Genomic DNA, 13012 nt, shown 5'->3' on the forward strand with positions numbered 1-13012 from the left:
AGGGCAAGGCCAGTTTAGGGTCTTAGCTGGGGTCATCCTTGTGGATTCCTGGAACTTTCTTTAGAGCCAGGTTTCTTGCTAGCCCCATAATGGCTCCTTCAATCTAGCTATCTCTTTCTTTGCTCTCATCTCTGTCCTTCCTCCATCTCGACTATTCTGCTCCCTCAAGTTCTCCTCCCCACTCCCCTTCTCCCCTCTTATTACCCTCCCACCTTCTGTCCACCCCCCCACATCAACATGCTCCCAATTTTGTCAGGCAATCTTGTGTATTTCGACTTTCCAGGTGGATCTATATGTTTTGCTTAGGGTTCATTTTGTTACATAGCTTTTCTAGGATCATGAGCTATAGACTCAGTATCCTTTGTTTACAGCTACTATCCACTTATGAGTGAGGATTTACCATATTCATCTTTCAGGATGGTGTTTCTAGTTCCATTCATTTGCATGCAAAATTCAAGATGTTATTTTTTTCTGATGAGTAAATGTGTCACGTTTTCTTTATCCATTCTTTGGTTGAGGGGCATCTAGGTTGTTTCCAAGTTCCAGCTATTACAAATAATACATGCCAGAGGAGGGCACCAGATCTCATTACAGATGGTTGTGAGCCACCGTGTGGTTGCTGGAAATAGAACTCAGGACCTCTGAAAGAGCAGCCAGTGCTCTTAACCTCTGAGCCATCTCTCCACCCCCTCTTTGATGTTTTTGATAAAGAGGCATTACTATAATCAAGGTTGGTCTTGAACTCATGATTCTCTAGTCTGCTTCCAAAATACCAGGGTCATAGCTCTATGTCACTATGACTAGCTGTAGTTTGCAAACCCATTCTTTAGGTTGACTTTTAATATGTTGGTTGTTTTTCTTGGTATGTGAAGTTTCTTAGTCAACATAAAGCTATTTGTCTGTTTGCTCTCTTCAGATCCAAAAAAAATCATGACCAGCATTAAAATTTTGTGTGCTTTTTTCTAGTAGTTTTATGACTTCAGCTCTATTCAAATCCTTAATCCATTTTAATTTAATTCTCACAAGTGATAAAAGATAGAGTGTGCTGGTTAGTTTTTAAGTTATCTTAGTCTTTAATGTGTATAAGTACTTTTACGTACGCATGTCTATGCACCATGTGATACCAGGTGTCCTTGGAGGCCAGAAAGGATGTCTGATCCCCTGGGATTGGAGTTACAGATGATGCAAGCAACCATGTGGGTTTCTAGAAATCAAACCTGGGTTCTCTGACATCTAGTGATGTTAACCACTGAGCCAATTTGAAGCCCTTGATGATTAGTTTTTGTTGACTTGACACAAACCTAGACATATCTGAGAAGAGGGAAACTCAGTTGAGAAATTGCCTCAGCTGGTTCAGGGAGAATGTCTGTGGGGGCATTTCCTTGATTAATGATTGATGTGGGAGGGCCCAGCCCTCTGTGGGTGGTACCACTTGGGCAGGTGGTCCTTGGTTGTATAAGAACACAAGCTGAACAAGCCATGGGAAGCAAGCCAGTAATAATTTGAGCTTTCTGCTTATTTTTTGTCCAGATGACCTATCTATTGGAAAGAGTAGGGTGTTGAAGTCACCTACTATTATTGGGTTTGTGTTAATCTGTGTCTTTAATTCCATTTGTGCATTGGTGAATAATTAATATTGTGATATTTTCTTGATTAATTGATCCCTTGATTAGAACAAAGTGCCCTTCTTTGCCTCTATTGACTAGTTTCAGTTTGAAGTTTATTTTTGTCATATTTAGGATGATGATAGTACTTGCTTGGACTGTGCTTTTCCATCTTTTCACAGTAAGGTTGTGCTTATCTTTAAAGTTAAGATAAATTTCTGATAGACAAGAAAAAGATAGGTTTTGTTTCTTAACTCATTAGGTTAATCTATGTATTTTGATTGACAAGTTGAAGCTATGAATATTTAAATTTATTTGTGAAAAATGTATACTGATTTCTATCTCTTTTTTGCTGTGCAATTCTTAGTCGTGTTTTCTATTTGATTAATTATAGATTTATTTGTTTTGTTTCCTATACTCTGTTGGCTGCATGTAGTCTTCTCATCTGCTCAAAGTATTGCTTCCAGTAGTCTCATCATCCTTTTTTCCCCCCTTGGATGTGGATATTTTGAGTCTGCTTGTATCGTGGAAAGTTTTTTTTCCCCCACTAAGCATGACAAAGTTTTTCTGGGTACAGTAGTGTAGGTTGGTTGCCATGGCTTTTTAAAACTTATAATGCATTGCTCCAGGCTCCTTTGGCTTCCAGAGCTTCCACTGATCTTCTGGTAAGTTTTCCTTTTTATGTGACTTGTGCTTTTTCCTCTTGTATACTTCAATACTTTGATTTGTTCTCTGTTATGGTGTTTTGTCTCTGATACTCTCTAGGGAGCTTCTCTTCTGGTTTTGTCTAGTTGAGGTTCTGTTTTAATTTTATCTGTATGGATGTGCCTTTAGTTTGGGGAAGTTTTCTTTTTCTTTTCTTTCCTTTTCTTCTTCCCCCAAATAAGCCCAGACCATTAACAACTGGAAGTCCAACAAATAAGTCTTCTCCAACAGTTACTCAAAATGTACGGTTTTTCAAAGCTGATTCTGCAAGTGGGGCTGGGAACAGAAGTGGGTCGGGTAAGTGTTAAACCATGGAGAGAACTCGGGAGTCGGAGGTCAGGGTCTTGCCTGTCAGAGTGGGGCCTGTGTCCCGCACTATGCTGTCAGGTGGGGGACAAATGCTCACCACCTTCCAGAGCCAACCAGGGTCGGTGAACAAGATAAGACTAGAACAGCTCGTGGAGGTGAGGGGCCCATGAGAGGGAAACCTGCTTATTTCAAACAGGTGGCCTTTTATGCACTTCCCACAGTTAGTGGGAGGGGCCTGAGAAGCCTGGGAGTTAGTGGGGAATGAGCAAAGGGCACAGAAACCTGGAGGGCCAGGGTGGGTACTTGCATAGGTTCATGCGTGTGCAAGGGGTACATAAAAACACAGGCACCCCGCCCAGCCCGGCACTAGGCGAGGTGGTGGGGCCACAGGCAGGTCCCTGCTCCACAGACCAGGAGGCAGGGGTGAGGTCTGGGGTGATGGGCTGATAGTGTAGAGAATGCTGTGGTTTTCCATTTTTTTTTCCCTTGGAGTTGTCTTAAATGATTTTGTTGAAGATCTGGTCCATGCCACAGTCATGGGATTCTTCATCCTCATCTGTGCCTAAACTTCAAAGATTTTGTCTTTTTTTGGCACCTCACATTTCTTATATGTTCCTTTCCTGTGTTCTTAAAAAAAAACATATTCTTTGCTTATTTGGTATAGTTCAAGTTCTCACGTTCTGTCTTCTTCTTGACTCATCGTATAAGTACAGAATGTCTACCCTGAGTTCTCTAACTAGGATATTGATTTTGTAATCCATCTTCATTTCAGCTTGTGTTAACTGAAATGTTTCTGTTTCTCTATTGAATTTGGTTTTTAAATAGTGAATTATCTTTACCATTTCATTCGGCTGTGCGTTTTTATTTTCTTGGACACCAGTATAATTTTTGATTCAATGATCTGATAGTCTGAGTTTAAAAAAAAAAAACACTTCAGTAATACTTACAGTATGTATGTATTTAAATATCACTAGTTTAACTCTGATTTTTTTTGGTTATTTGATGTAAAATAGTTGCTAAGGCTTCCATATCTTTTTGGGGGGTGATTTTAGCAGTTTCTTCTTGAGTAATAATCTATATCTTAATTTTCACAAGTAGTTTGCTTTGTTGCTTTTCACTTAAACTCTCATATAAATCTTAACAATAACAGTAATGTATTTTTACATTTTAGCTATACATTTATTCTATGAATTCTTGCTACACAAGAGCAAGGTTTTTATTTTTTGCGTTTTATTTTGATTATTTAACACAGATGATATAATGGATGTATATTTAATGAGGCAAGAAGTTCGTTATAGATAGTTATGATAGAAAAACAAAAATCATTACTACTTTTTCTTATAAATATAGTAATTTATTAATAGTTATACTGAATTAAAATTTTTATTTGCAGTATACTTTTTATTAGCAGTATGTATTCATAGTAAAATATAGCATGTTTCCATGGCTAGAGATGGCTTAGGCCATCAATATCTTATGAAAGCTTGAATCATCAATTTCGGCATTCTAAGGCAAGTTTTTTGATTGAGTCATGGAAGGCCTGTTTGACTTGCTTGTTCCTCAAGGTGTAAATAAAGGGGTTCAGCATGGGAGCAATGGAAGTGGTCAGCACTATCACACCCTTGTTGACAGCCACTGAGTCCTTTGCTGATGGTTTGACGTAGATGAAGATGCAGCTGCCATAAGTGATGGACACCACAATCATGTGGGAAGAGCAGGTAGAAAAGGCCTTCTTCCTCTGCTGGGCAGAAGGGAATCTGATAATGGTCCTGATTATGTATACATAGGAAAGAACCACACAAAAAAGGGTTGTGATGAAGGTCAACACGGCACAGCCTATAACCATCTGCTCAATGACTGATGTGTCTGAGCAAGAGATCTTCAGGAAGGGAGACACGTCACAGAGAAAGCTATCAATGACATTAGAATCACAGAATTGCAGATTTTGGCTCAGGCTGAAGGGCGGGAGAATGACGAATAACCCAGTCACCCAACAGCCGAGAAGGAGCCTTCTGCAGGCGGTGTTGTTCATGATGACGGTGTAGTGCAGGGGTTTACAGATGGCCACATAGCGGTCATAGGACATGGTGGCCAGGAGAAAGAACTCAGTCACTCCGAAAAGGTCAGTGAAAAATGCTTGGCTGGCACAGGCGCCATAGGTAATGGTCTTGTCCCCTGTTGATAGGTTATACAGGTATCTAGGAATACAAGCAGACGTGAACAAGATTTCTAAGAGGGAAAAGTTTTGTAGGAAAAAGTACATTGGGGTTTTAAGGTGAGGGTCCATTAATGTAAGTAAGATAATTGCCAAATTGCCAGTTATATTTAGCAGGTAGGCAGAAAGCAGGAAAATCAAAAGCAGACTTTGAATTTGCGGATCCTCTGTTAGTCCCAGGAGAATGAATGATGTCACCGTATGATTCCTCATAGCTGATTCCCGAGTTTTAGCTGGTTTCGTAAAAAAAAAAAAAATCAGATATTCTATCAGAATATATGGAGGCTACAGTTCCACAGTTATTAACCATAAGAAGCAAACTCAGACAACTGGTTCACAAAAATGTCATCTTTGTCTTGGTAGTTAATATTTCCAATATTCTCTCGAGCTTGTAAGTTCCTGTGTTTTTACAATATTTGAAGTGATATTTCATACAGATCATTTTAACAGTTACAACATAATAATTCAAGATGCTCTACGTCTCTATTCCATTATTCAAATGTATTTTAAAATTTTTGTCTAATTTCGAACTGGTTCTCATTGATGATATATTCAGCGTTAAGAATTAATTGACTTCTCTGCACTTTTTCTGTTTTGAAGTTGAAATTAAAGTTCACTGAAAGCTTCCTGTCCTGCCTGAGTCTTCATCCCTGACCAAGCACAGCTGTATAGCAGATGACTTCCTGTCCTGCCCGTGTCTTTATCCCTAACAGAACACAGCTGTATAGCAGATGACTTGGAGTTCCTATAGAGGCTCTCCAAAATCTACCTCCAATTACAATTTCAAGCCACCCTGTATAAAACTGTACATGGTTATTTGGGGCATACTTGGTGTGGTCTGTGGTAACAAGTTTTATGATTTTTAAGTGGATTGCACTTGTGACTTTTTTATTTTTTGCAGTGTTGGGAATAGACCCAGGGTCCTGTGCATGCTAGGCAAGCATTCTATCCCTGGGTTGCATCTCAGCGCTTTCTGATAGAATCTTCATGTGATAGTCCTCCCATGTGTATCTAGCAGTGATCTTTCTTCAGAAATTCAGATTACATACAGACACATGTGCCCATATTCAACACACATACATTTTATTCCATAGACTCTGTTCTCTTCTTCTAATGTGTTCCCTCAAATAAAGCTAGGCATTGAGCCTATATGCTATACCAAGTCTCAAGTAATCAATCACTTTAAAGAAAGCACATGTTGGAAGCACTGTCCCCACCAATCTCTTCCCCTTTCTGCTGTATCTTTCTTTAAGAGTCATTGCATCGAACCCAAGAATACCAATATCCCATCAGTATTCAGCCTAAGCACTGCTTATTTCCAGAAATTCTTTTGACCCATATGACAAAAGCTGGGTATGGTGGGTGGTCCATACCTGTAATCCCAGAGATGAGGAGGCAGAAGCATGAGGATCCTAAGGCTCACTGCCCCCCCCAGCCTAGGTGAACCAGTGAATTCTGGATTCCATGACAGGCTCTGTTTCAGAAAACATGGTGGAGAGTGTTTGGAGAAGATTGCTACCTAACACCACCCTCTGGGGCTTCACACGCAGATGCATGTGTAAGCATGAGCACCCACACTCATACGCAGAAACACCACACACGTAAATTAACAGGTGAACTTTACAATAATGGATTTGGGTCACTAGCTCATTGGCAGTGTTTTACATTCCTTTATTGCAGCTTAGTTATAATATCCTTAATTTAGACATTTTGGTCAGTTCTTAGGGCTTGTTATTTTTCTTACACACCAGTGAATGAAAAATTTTCGTGAAAGACTCTAATGCAACAGAAGCAAGAGTGGATTTAACACACTGACTGGTGAAAATATTCCTCTCTGGGCTGGCTAGATGATTCAACTGGGTAAATGTGCCTAGTGTGAGCCCAATGACCTGAGTTTGCTCCTGGGGTCACACGGTACCAGGAACTGACTCCTGCAAGTTGTACTTAGTCACCCACATATACACCACACCACATAAAATAAATACAACTTACTAAAACGTTCATTTACTAAGATAAGTACAAAGCCAACTCCACTCCCAAGTCAAGTTCTCACACTTATTTCACGGTCTCAGAGAAGTGTCTTCAACCAGGATCTCAGTTCTCATGGGAACCGGCAGTGTGAATGACAGTAGAATCACCTGGGGAGTAATCTCAGTAGATCACTTGACTGGGACTAAAAAAGCATGGAATAAAACCGAACTCTCTGAACATGGCGGACAATGAGGGCTGATGAGAAGCCAAGGACAATGGCACTGGGTTTTGATCCTACTGCATGAACTGGCTTTGTGGGAGCCTAGCCTGTTTGGATGCTCACCTTCCTGTACCTGGATGGAGTGGGGAGGACCATGGACTTCCTACAGGGCAGGGAACCCTAACTGCTCTTCAGACTGGAGAGGGAGAGAGAAAGGAGTGGAGGGAGGGGGAGAGGAGTGGGAGGCGGGGAGGAGGCAGAAATTTTTTCAATAAAATAAATAAATAAAAATAAAAAAAGACACAATGGCAGCCCCTCAGGAATCTGTCTCCCTCCTCTGAATCCTTCTCTCACCAGCTCACAATCACCAAATGCTTCATCAAGGCGCTAAACTCAACCCCAAACAATTTGCGGACATTAGAGTCTAGGAATATACTTAATTTACAGCGATTGTAAATGACATCTTTCTATGAGAAAACCATTTTTGTTCTGTGCTATTAGCTTCAGGTTTTGGCAACACATAAGTGACTCTAAAGTGTGACAGATTTTTCTTTTTAAAAATTCTATTGATTTGAGAATTTTACATTACAGTAAAGGGATCTCAAACAACATGCTGCCAAACAAATTCCTCCAGTTCTAGAGTGTAAAAATGATGCTATTGCATGGCTGTGAATTGTACGACCTTGTGAGGGCCTGCTTAAATAATTGCCATGAATAACTGTAAAGGATCCAGTGGTAGTACCTTCACGCTGCTCACAGTTGACTTAATCACAGTTTCTGTTCACTGTGTGACTATAAAAAATTAGCAAGGGGGCTGGAGAGATGGCTCAGTGGTTAAGAGCATTGCCTGCTCTTCCAAAGGTCCTGAGTTCAATTCCCAGCAACCACATGGTGGCTCACAACCATCTGTAAAGAGGTCTGGCGCCCTCTTCTGGCCTTCAGGCATACAGGCAGACTATTGTATACATAATAAATAAATAAATTTTTAAAAAAAAACTAGCAAAAATACAAAATTGAACATGAAGGTGCAGTTGAGAGGTGGTTTTGTGATAAATGTTATCAAGCATCTTTACAGGAAGCCTTAGGAATTTATGGGTTTTCATCACTACTATAGAGTGTCTCCTCAGTAGATTCTTCTGTTATTATACATCTGGTTGATATTTCCTTCACTGTGCTCCTGTATCTTATCATTTCATTTTTCAGAAATGTAATGTTAGGAACAATCTCTCTGGTAAGAAAATCTACTGTGTGTGATTCTCAGAGATGCACTGCCAGTGCGACTTTTAAAACCTATAATTAAGAACCAGAAGATCTTTTATAACACAGGTTCAGAGTGAATGAGGCTGGGGAGCTAGAGCAGTTGGTAAAGAACTTGCTTACAAACAGGAGTGCCTGCATTCTGTCCTAAGAACCCATGTTAAAAATATCCTAGACTTGGTGGTGAATGCTTGCAAACCCAGTGCTGGGGAGGTGGATGATGTGGGAGTGATTTCTTATTAATAAAGAAACTGCCTAGGCCCATTTGATAGGCCAACCCTTAGGTAGGCGGAGTAAACAGAACAGAATGCTGGGAAAAAGCTTAGTGAGAGTCGCCATGGTTCTCCCGCTCCAGACAGACGCAGGTTAATGATGTGGGAATGATTTCTTACTAATAAAGAAACTGCCTTGGCCCATTTTATTGGATAGAAAATTAGGTAGGCGGAGTATACAAAAGAGAATTCTGGGAGAAAGAAGGTTAGAGGAGAGTCGCCATGATGCTCCCACTCCAGACAGACGCAGGTTAAGATCCTCTCTGGTAAGCCAGCTCATGGGCTACACAGAATATTAAAAATGGGTTAGAACAATATGTAAGAGCTAGCCAATAAGAAACTGGACCTAGCCGGGCCAGACAGTGTTTGAAAGAATACAGTTTCTGTGTAATTATTTTGGGCATAAGCTAGCCATGCGGGCGGCCGGGTGCCGGGGACGCAGCCCTGCCGCCGCTCCTATTTCAACATTAAAATGTTTTAAACCTGACACTCATCGGTCTTCAGAGAAGGAGCATGCTTCAGTGTCTTCTCTTACAGGCTGCTAGAACAAAATTTTAAAGTACAGTCAACTATTTTATGTATTTTATTATTTTATGTATTTTAAAGCAACTGGAAAGAATAATACTTCCCATTTATCTCATTATATGGATAATTTATGCAGTTGAAAATTTGGTTTATAGAAAAATGTTCTAAAATAAAATAACAAGGTAGCTAATAGTCTATATCATGCCTACACTTGCTTTCTAAAATATAACTAGATATTATAAATAACAGAAATATTAGTGTTATACACGGAACTTTTACAATTGGCTATGTAACTTATCATATGCTATTTACTTTAAAATATCACTTGAATATTTTTGATGTCTATTTGACAATGCCTAGCTTAACTGTAACATTCCAGCCAAATGATCCCCTAATAATAGCATCTTTTCCTCCCTGTTACCATGTTTACTTCTTCAACCATTCTTCCAGTGACAAGCTCATGTTTAAGGACCTCATGCTTATTCTTTCAGAATTCAATTACATTCTACTCTGAAATATTTTTAATCCTGAGCCAGCATGTGCAATGTCTGAGATTTGCTTACATACATGAGTAGAAAGAACATTCACTGTAGGTCTCAAGCAGACTATAATGTGAGCAGTTTGCATATTTTTTTCAGCTAGTACGGTAATACATGTCTTTAATCCCAATGCTTGGGAGGTAGAGGCAGGTAAACTTCTCTGAGTTTGAGGCCCACCTGATCTACACAGTAAACTACCAGAACAGCCAAGGCTATATAGAAAGAACCTGTCTCAAAACAAAACAAGACAGAACAAAAAACCCACACCCAAACCAAACAACAACCAAACAAAAATAAAAATAAAAAAACAGAAAAACAACTTTCAAGCTTTCTTCTTTTAGAATTGGGAGCAAGGGTAGCTACCCAGCTTATCTAACATCCAATAAAGCCCATGGCTACAGTCAGCATCATAGAGGAAGGGAGTTGCTTGGATTTCTGGTGGTCCAGGAAGTTCCCAGGGATTACAGGGAACAGTAGACAGAATCTGGAGGTGCTGGAAAATTGTCTCTACAGCTCACTCAGCCTCCTGCCAAGCCCTCACACTTATTCTTTGGCTTTTAGCTCAGTCTGTCGACCACACGTTTAGCCGCTCAGAATGGAATCCCTTGTTCTAAAATACCTATCTTTGTTGCCAATCCTAAAGACTCTCTTCTTATATGAAAAACAAGAGATAAAAAGCTGAAAAAAAATTTATTGGCACCAAGCCATGTTATTTTCCCCATATGTATTTGGAAGATTAAAAAGAAAGTCAATGTAGGGGACATTCAGCATGTCACCTTTTAGGTAACCAGTCACAGTCAGAAATGGTTTCTTGTGAACGGATGCTATTTTCACTGTGAAGTGAAAGTGGGTTCTCGTCCAATTACTGAAGTAACAATCTAGGCAATGCTTATTATTCCCTAAGTGACAACTAACCGAATTTACTAAATTTCCGATTTCTACAAAAGGGACAACTCCCACTTAAGCTTCCTTTACAATACTTCATAATATTGCATACACGAATGATATTGATAAATGTATATCAAATGTGCTTCTCTGAAAAATTTTTCCTAATCTTTCATAAAGAAAGGTGAGCACGACTAGGAAGTTATACTCACTCTGTGGAGAGCCAATTTCACTGGACACTAGCAACAGATTTCTTGCACTGGACTTGGGGTGGATCTTGCTAGTAAGGGCTTGTGTTGAATTTCTGGCTCTTTCTCATCCCCATTCACCTTAGGGACACTGCAATGACTTTGTCTGCTGGGATTCTCATCTCCCACATGGTGCCCTGGACATGTTTAGGGATTTCACCTATTTTTAAATGCTCCAGAACATAATATGGGGTTCTTTTTTTTTCTTTTTGATATTAGGAGTTTTCTCTGATTTTGAAAGAGAAGATATTTTGATTCTTGTGAACAGGTGAGAAGGTTTATATGACAGCAGGGTCAGTGTTTGTTTTATTTGTCAAAGCTGTAGTAAAATAGCCACCAGGGACACTGGTGACCCAGTTTTGAGATCCGCTAATGAATCTTCTGTGTAATGAACTTGGCAGAAATCCCAAAATAAATGTAGCGGGGAGGAGTGTCCTCAGAGAAAGGGAGATGCCACAGCTGCAATGAGTGTGAGCCAACATAGCATTGACGACCAGGACCCACTGCCCTGCCGACGTGTGTTCCACTCCTCCTGGGGCAGGGACAGGATCACCAGGACTTGGTTTCCTTTCATCGTAACATTGTAATTGAATGGAAGAAAAATTCAGATGTCATGGCAAGAAAATGTGTGAATATTCCCAGTTTTAGGACTGATTACTTCTACTAGTTTTACAGTTAAATGTCACAACTTAGATCATGCATGCATATCTACATATGTAAACATATTTCACACTGCCAACATATCGTGACAGAGTGCTGCCAGAGGGGTAAAGATAAGGCACTAGACATGGAGAAAGGCTGTAAACCCTTCCTACGGGCCCCACACAGTTAATGCAGTCATGATCTCACAACAGTTACTTGCCTTGAGTCAGCACAGACTCTCCCTGTCCACAGTCAGAGTGGAGGAAGGGCTCATGGGAACTGTTATGCCCAAACCCTTGAAGTCCCCCCAAAAACCAACAAGGAGACCGAGTCTAGTATGTAAAGGCAAAGAGCCTTTATTTTATGCAAGTTTGCAAACTCGGTCTCTCCGCATGTCCAACGTATTGAAATAAACAGAGAACCCTGAGCTCAGTTAGAGTTGGGTTTTTATGGTAGAAAATGTGGGGGTGAGGGATTTCTAAGGTTCAGGACTCCTGATAGGCTGACATTTGTCTGGGGGTGTCCTGGTGAATGTATGCTGGCAGGTGATCCTATCTACAATGGTTGGAACGTTAGGCATTTCCTTTGGATGGTCTGTTCTTGGGTGGAGGTCAGCTATCTTAGTTTATGGTCCTTCCTGCAACCAGGTATTGCCTCAGGGGAAACTACTGAGACTCAGACTGAGTCCAAGTCTGGCAGGTGATAATGGCTGGAAGTAAAGAACTTCCTTTGGGTGCTCTGTTTCTATTGAGCTTATCATGGCCGAGTCCTACAGGAACCTACCACAAGTATCCATGGGAGAACAGACAGCCTTTTCAATACTGAGTTCTAGCAAAACTTGATAGCCACCGTGATGAGACCAGGCTCATCACTCCCCTGCCTGCACTCCATAGTGCGTGAAGCAGTTTTTCATGCCATGCCTTACCCTAGGAGACTCATTAAAAAACAATGTTTAACTCCATTTATGGATCCATACACAGTACCATCTTCCAGGTACTGCCCATCCAACACAGACTGATAAATGATTTGTTCTTGGAAATAGAGAGGGAGCTACTCTATAAGTTTATTGGGGGGTGGATTGAGATTTTATGGACACATTAGTGTATTAAAATCATGCCAGAGATACCAATCCAAGAATTTACAGACTAGGGAAATGGCATTGATGTTGCGGCTTAGATTAATGCAGACAAATTCTGATAAGTATTTGCACAACTTTTATGGAAAACCAGACTCACGAAACCAAGGTTCCAGCAGAGTACAAGAAACAGGAAGGGACCCGCGGCTTCTGTGCACCCAATTTATCAATAAACATTCACCCGAGGCGAGCCCGCCCCCAATAGGTGGGCTTATCCCTACATCTCCCCCTTTTTGTCTAAATAAGACAGAACTAAACCAAATACAACTATAAACAATAATAACAAATAATAGATATAACAAACAATATTGAGAACAAAAGTTTTACCAGACATTCTATCTCAAGGAGTCTAAATAATGTAGAGAGTAATTACAATTATATAATCTTCAATTCTGTCAAAGATCTGAGAAGGGAATAAATATTACTTAACAAATGAGAGATATCCAAAATGTGCCATAAATGACAGAGACAACTGACTACCTGGG

General features: G+C 40.2%; 1 protein-coding gene across 1 annotated transcript; it reads right to left on the reverse strand.

Moving 5' to 3' along the window:
• Positions 1 to 4110: 4110 nt before the first annotated feature.
• LOC126492052 (olfactory receptor 6C2-like) lies at positions 4111 to 5046 on the reverse strand. The gene has a single exon (XM_050128157.1). The coding sequence runs from the start codon at positions 5044 to 5046 to the stop codon at positions 4111 to 4113; it is 936 nt and encodes a 311-aa protein (XP_049984114.1).
• Between the last annotated feature and the right edge of the window lie 7966 nt (positions 5047 to 13012).

This window comes from Alexandromys fortis, unplaced genomic scaffold, assembly GCF_014885135.2.
Source record: "Alexandromys fortis isolate MF-2015 unplaced genomic scaffold, M_Fortis_MF-2015_v1.1 scaffold_263, whole genome shotgun sequence".
Lineage (NCBI taxonomy): Eukaryota > Metazoa > Chordata > Mammalia > Rodentia > Cricetidae > Alexandromys > Alexandromys fortis.

What these genes read in the sequence shown, in the direction of transcription:
- LOC126492052 (XM_050128157.1), bottom strand. Translation starts at nt 5,046, where the DNA reads ATGAGGAATCATACGGTGACATCATTCATTCTCCTGGGACTAACAGAG.